The sequence below is a fragment of the Phocoena phocoena genome, chromosome 2, assembly GCF_963924675.1.
Source record: "Phocoena phocoena chromosome 2, mPhoPho1.1, whole genome shotgun sequence".
Lineage (NCBI taxonomy): Eukaryota > Metazoa > Chordata > Mammalia > Artiodactyla > Phocoenidae > Phocoena > Phocoena phocoena.
Window position 1 is genome coordinate 70741448 of NC_089220.1, and position 6549 is coordinate 70747996.

The 6549-nt window shown below is 38.4% G+C and overlaps 1 protein-coding gene across 1 annotated transcript; it reads left to right on the forward strand.

Annotated features, from left to right (window-relative positions):
- The first annotated feature begins 1291 nt into the window (after positions 1–1291).
- Positions 1292–4595, forward strand: LOC136118411 (histone H3.3A-like). Its single transcript, XM_065871684.1, has 2 exons — positions 1292–1380; positions 4127–4595. The coding sequence occupies exons 1-2, from the start codon at positions 1292–1294 to the stop codon at positions 4593–4595; spliced, it is 558 nt and encodes a 185-aa protein (XP_065727756.1).
- The last annotated feature ends 1954 nt before the right edge of the window (positions 4596–6549 follow it).

The following is a 6549-nucleotide window of genomic DNA, read 5'->3' on the forward strand; positions in this document are numbered from 1 at the left end:
AACAAACCTGAAATCAAATATTTGACTATATTAATCATAATCTCAGAACTAATCTTTTTCAGTAACAGATATATTTATGCTGTACTAAATTTTTATGGTTATTTTTCCTTGTTCAAAACTGATTTATTGCCAACTCTATTACTTTTATCCAATCACACTTTAGAAGAACATCATCAACATTTGTATGTCTCATTAGTAGAACTGTCTTAATCCACCATAAAAGTGAATTATTTCTCCCAATTTATTCTAAATTCAATAGCTCACGTTTTTTAAAATGCACTGTCTATTACAGGCTTTGGCTATTGTCAAACTGATTCCCTCACATCTATATCTCTACTTAGTGTGTTGGGTAAGACTTTTTAGTACTTTAGAAAGAAAATTACTTAAATCATCCAACTACCATAATTTATGGGGTATAGTCTATGTGCAAAGCACTGGGCTAAATGCTGCAGAGGAAATAGCAAAAAAGGTACTTTTCCTGTGCCTTTGGAAAGAGTATCTTAGAATGTGAGGTAAAGATATTCCAAAGAGGAAAAGTTTTGGAACACTTACAATGCAACCTATAAATGAGGGCAAATCAAATGCAAAATTAAAATAGTGCGGGATATAGAAGGGACACAGTATATAGGCGCATTCACATACTATTGCACTCTTATCTGGCCTAATCCCACCAGCCTCAAGCTCTTCTATTAGCATAAGAGTTGTCTGTTTTATTAGATACTGTTGCGTGTTACATGTTGTACCGTGCCATAAGCCCTCTGGACTGCTTGAGGATACTGCTTCTACATTACTTGACAATCTTGACTTTAGCCTGGAAAATTCATCCCCTGATTCGGCCTCCTCAATCTAGCAAGCGTTCTTTCCATTGTCATTGTTTTGTTGCAAGTCCCAAATTGTTGATGGTATCAGAAGCAGATCCAGCATACTCACTAACCACTCTCTTAGTCAAAGAGAAAAATCTTACAACTCAAATGAGTATCAGATTGGGCTGAAATTCTCTGACACCACAGACTGAAAGAGCAGAACATGACCTCTTGCAAAACATTTGTTTTGAAATTCACTGGCATTTAATGTCAATGATAGGTTGGATCAGAAGAGTAAAAATACTGCCTCCAGAAAGTCATCATTAAAATATTCTTGCTTTTGCTTATGTAAGATATGCCTTTTACACTAATATATGATCATATTACCATGACTCTCAAATACTTATTCCATCTAGGATTAACTTATTATTAGAGGGAGTGAGGCCTTAAAGATACGTAATACAGGCAAACATTATTTCTAACGTGATATGAGGCAGTTCCTACAGGAATCTGTGGGAGTAGGAACCGAACATGTAGGGCAACTTCAACATACAGGTAAGGCAGATGACAGTCCCAGGTCAGTCAGAATCCAGCCATGGAAATTGGGACACCAAGGAAGAAAGGAAGGGAGAAAAGAAAGTTATCACCATGAAGCAGAAGTGTGACATTAGAAGGGTATGACCCAAAGAAAAAATTTAGCTTTCTTATCAATTCTGCCTTGGGTGATGGATGATAATTTTGGTTAATGTTGAACTGGAACACAAGGGGGAAAAAAAGAAGGAAAGCAAAAGAGAAAAACCAATATTCTTAGTCTCTTCTAGTCTAGGTAATACTGATTACTTAGATGAATCTGCCCAATGACTATTTATAACTTCACAAAACTTTATGGTCCTCCACTCTTGGAACGTCAGCTTCCTCCTGTAACTTGTTGTGACCCTGAGCTAAACTTCTAGGCCTGTCTTTGATGCTGAACTTCTTTTTAAGTGCCCAAACACTGGCCTTTCAAAAGCATCACATGAAACGTTGACTTCATTATCTTCTCAATATTGGTTTCTCTTACCATCCTAAGCTAATTCCATGAATGACACCTACAATCAATCCTAAGACTCTACTTGGCAGATAATTGTGTGTGATTAGCCTTTAATGATGATATTTTAAGAAGTTTTGAGACCTTACTTCCCATTTATAATTTACAGCAAGAGGTACTAATTTTCTATTTATGGGACTAATACAAGATTTTTGAAATAAGTTTATACAATTGAAAAGCTGGGTTGCCTTAAAGAAAGTATCAAAGCAAACAGTCCATGGACTATGTATATAAGTTCAAGTTGTAAAATTGATTCACAAATGATTTATTTCAAAACTCTGTCACAAGTCTTAGAATACCCTCTATATGCTGGTAGTTGCCATCTTTTCATTTTCAGTACTTACTGTCCCTACTTCCACGTGAATATTATGTAACAGCCATTGTTATAATTCATTGCACACAGGTGTACTGCACCCCCTCCCCCTGGCTTTTCCCAATGTCAGTTACTTTGCTTGGAATTAACCCCTCCAGTCATGGGTGGAGGGATCATCTCCAATCCCATTTATGTGCCTGAAAAATGTCTCCTGGTGTTTTTTAAAACTCATCAAAACACATCTCACTACAATGATGTTTTACATTTCTACATTTATCTTTCAAAGTTCTTAACCTTCAAACACATTTCAGTCCTTTTCGTATCTCTAGGCACTTGCCACAAAGCCTGAATCAAGATAGGAACCTAAAAAATGTTTTGAATGAATAATTATTTCTTAGATATTAAAAATTAATGTTTAATACATTAGAGCAATAAATAAACCTTGTCTTTTGGCTCCAGGTAGCAGCTCCACCAAAGATTTCTGCCGGCCATGTTTGCCTCTCAAACTCTAAACAGAAGCATGTACAAATCCTGAGTACTGACAGTCTCTAGATGTTGCTTCCAGGAGCCAACAGCTCATCCTTATGTCCTATTCTCAACTCTAACTGCTTTCCATTACATATTCTCTCTCTTTTTTTTTTTTTACATTTAACCAGAAGTTTAATATTTATTTAATATTTATTTAGTCCTCTGAAATTTTTTTTTAACATCTTTAACGGAATATAATTGCTTTACAATGGTGTGTTAGTTTCTGCTTTATAACAAAGTGAATCAGCTATACATATACATATATCCCCATATCTCCTCCCTCTTGCATCTCTCTCCCACCCTCCCTCTCCTTTTAAAGAGTCTCTTTAATTTAAAAGTCAAGCATATCAAGTCTTCTGTCCTGCTTCACAGGATGTAGGGGACATTATTCCAAGTCCCGAGGCTTAATAGGTAGATGAGCAAATGTCCCTTCTCCCTCAATGTACTGTTATCAATGATTTCTAAGGATAATTTAGTCTAACACTCCACGAGAGGTTAGAGTATTTGCCAATAATTCTGTTTCCTAAAAGAAAATTGTAAGTTTAGAGCACAGCATTGCATCAATTACTATAATTAGTCTTTGATATTAAAAAAATAGACAATAGACAATTTCAGCCTGAATATGACTTTGAGTAGCCTCCTGGTATCTGTAATCTTTCCCCCAAAATCCTTTATATGTCAAAAAGAGAAGAAAGACCCTTAACAAAAGATGGATCAGTTTTTTTTTTTTTTTTTTTTGCTGTTTCAGAAGAAGTCATTCAACCCATTCTGTTCAACCCATTCTGGATATAGGTGTGAGGGATGATGACTTCCCCAGGACAGAATCAGAATGCCAATGTCCTATCCCTATTTATTCCTTTGTAAGTTGTGGACAGCCATCACTGGGTTTCAAATGACAGAGCTCTCACAGGTTTCAAGAAAGAGGAAGACAGTTTTTCTAATCATTTAAGTACCATTTAGTCTGATTTGTAATCTATGGAGACTGCCAGAGAAGGCAAAGCGTTCTTGTGGAGTAATATAGAGGGGCTGCAAGTTCTGAAAGTAGTGGAGAAGACGACTAGGATCTCAAGTCAGGAGAGTTGACTGAGAAGGGGGTTGCTACTCAAAAGTGCTAGATAAGTGATCCTAAAGACCCTGCCACTGTTGCCATTTAAATGCCTGGAAATATTGGATCTGAGTTTGTGATAGCTGACCAGCCTGCCTTCTCAGCACTTGCGTCAAGAGACCTCATGAAAGAAAAAGGTGTGCTGAGGGATAGACTCGGTGTCAGCCATCTTTCCACTGTGTTCGCTGCCGCCGCGGTGCCGCTGTCGCTCTCTGTCGCCAGCGCCGCCTCTAGCTTGCTGAGCTCCAGCTGAAGGAGAAGTGGGGTAAGTAAGGAGGTCTCTATACCAGGGCTCGTACAAAGCAGACTGCCCGCAAATCGACCGGCGGTAAAGCACAGAGGAAGCAACTGGCTACAAAAGCCGCTCGCAAGAGTGCGCCCTCTACTGGAGGGGTGAAGAAACCTCATCGTTACAGGCCTGGCACCGTGGCACTCCTTGAAATTAGACGTTATCAGAAGTCCACGGAACTTCTGATTGGCAAACTTCCCTTCCAGCGTCTGGTGCGAGAAATTGCTCAGGACCTCAAAACAGATCTGCGCTTCCAGACTGCAGCTATTGGTGCTTTGCAGGAGGCAAGTGAGGCCTATGTGGTTGACCTTTTTGAAGACACCAACCTGTGTGCTATCCATACCAAACGTGTAACAATTATGCCAAAAGACATACAGCTAGCACGCCGCAAACGGGAGAACGTGCTTAAGAATCCACTACGACGGGAAACTTCATTCTTTAAAAAAAATTTATCTTCCTATTATTGGTAGTTCTGAATGTTAGATTTCCCACCCCCCACCGTGGGGTCAAAAGGTACCTAAGTATATGATTGCAGGTGGAAAAATAGGGGACAGAAATCAGGTATTGGCAGTTTTTCCATTTTCATTTGTGTGTGAATTTTTAATATAAATGTGGGGACATAAAGCATTAATGCAAGTCAAAATGTTTCAATGAACAAGTTTCAGCAGTTCAACTTTATAACAATTATAAATAAACCTGTTAAATTTTTCTGGGCAATGCCAGCATTTGGATTTTTTTTTAAAAAACAAGTAAATTTCTTATCGACAGCAAAAAAAAGAAAAAAATTATTGCACAGTTTGAACCCAAAGTCTCAGACAATCTACCATTACGTTACTGTGATAAGTAGAATAACCACCCCTTCCAAACAAATGAATAAAAAGCTGTTCAAATATTAATCCCCAGAACCTGTGAATAAGTTATGATCCATGAGAATAGGGGACTTAAGGTTCAGAAACAATTAAAGTTACTCACCAACTGACTTTAAAATAGGGAGACTATCCTGAGTTAGTCAGGTGGGCCCAAAGCAATCACAAGAGTCCTTAAAAGTAGATAAGACGATTAAAAGAAAGAGCCAGAGAGATGGCAGTGTTAGAAGGATCCTGGCCAATATTGCTGGTTTTTGAAGATAGAGAAAGGAAATCATCAGGCAAGTAGAGCAGGCAGCCTCTAGAAGCTGGAAAAGGCAAGGAAATAAATTCTTCCCTAGAGCCTCCAGAAAGGAATGCAACCCACCAACATTCTGATCTTAGCCTAGTGAGATCTGTGTTAGTCTTCTAATCTACAGAACAGTAAAATAATACATTTGTCTTATTTACACCACTAAATTTGTAGTCAATTATTATAGCAGCAATAGAAAATGAATACAATTACGAATGCCAGGAATTTTTCCTTTGCCACCATGACTATTTCATGGGGAGTCTCCTTCCCAGTTCCACACTGGATGACTCGAAGACCAAGGGAAGCCCCTGGTCACTTGGCAGAATGGTATACAGAAGATCGCATTCTTGTACTTGGGTCTGAAACTGAACTCACTACATGATCACAGGAGAGTGATAATGAGAAAAGGACACCTCTGATTTTATGATGCAAATCTGTTCTCTGTCTCTGCACAACCCACCACAAATCACCTATATCTGCAACCATCCTACCCTTCTCTGCATCATAACTGGGGATTTATTACCTCTCCACCTGTCTACAGATGGTGATTTGAAACTTATTCCCTTCTTCCCTCATAAGCATTTGACTGAATTGATTACTTTTCCTCTCCATTGTGTATTTAATCCCTCCCTCTGGTATGAAAACTTCCTGCTGTGATTTTTAAACATTATCAAGTCTCTTTCCTCAGCAAACAATCAACAAAAGAAAAATTTTCCTTCTGTTTCCTATCCTATCTCTGTCTAGAACCCTGGGGGGGGGGGGGGGGGGAAACAACTACAACAACAAAATAAACTGCTCTCTGTAATAGAAGTACTTCTGTTTCATAGGTCCATTTGTCATCTCCCTTTCTTTCTTCACTTAAGTCAAACATAGAGTCATAGCTCTCCCTAAGGTGACCAATGAAATGGACATTCTTAGAGCAACTGACATTGTTGACCTCTCCCAATGTCTTCAAGCACTCCTTTATTCAACCATTTGTAAAGGACCATTCTCTACCTAGGAATGCTACTTTTCTCTCCATTTCACCTGATTATTAGTGTACATATCTCAGATTGGCACTTACGCAGGAAGTATTGCCTAATTACGTATAATCCCTCCATTATATACTGATCACACTGTGTATTTAAATGTGAGTTTGCGATTATTTGATTAATGTCTATCTTTTCCATGGGAATGTAAGCTCGTTGATCTCAAGGCCCATGCCTGTTTTTGCTTACTATTATAGCATAATTTCAAAAACACTGCTAAGAGCAATCCCAAGAACAT

What these genes read in the sequence shown, in the direction of transcription:
- LOC136118411 (XM_065871684.1), top strand. Translation starts at nt 1,292, where the DNA reads ATGAGGCAGTTCCTACAGGAATCTGTGGGAGTAGGAACCGAACATGTA. An exon ending in AAGGCAGATGACAGTCCCAG is followed by an intron (nt 1,381 to 4,126) that starts GTCAGTCAGAAT and finishes TCTCTATACCAG; the next exon opens with GGCTCGTACAAAGCAGACTG.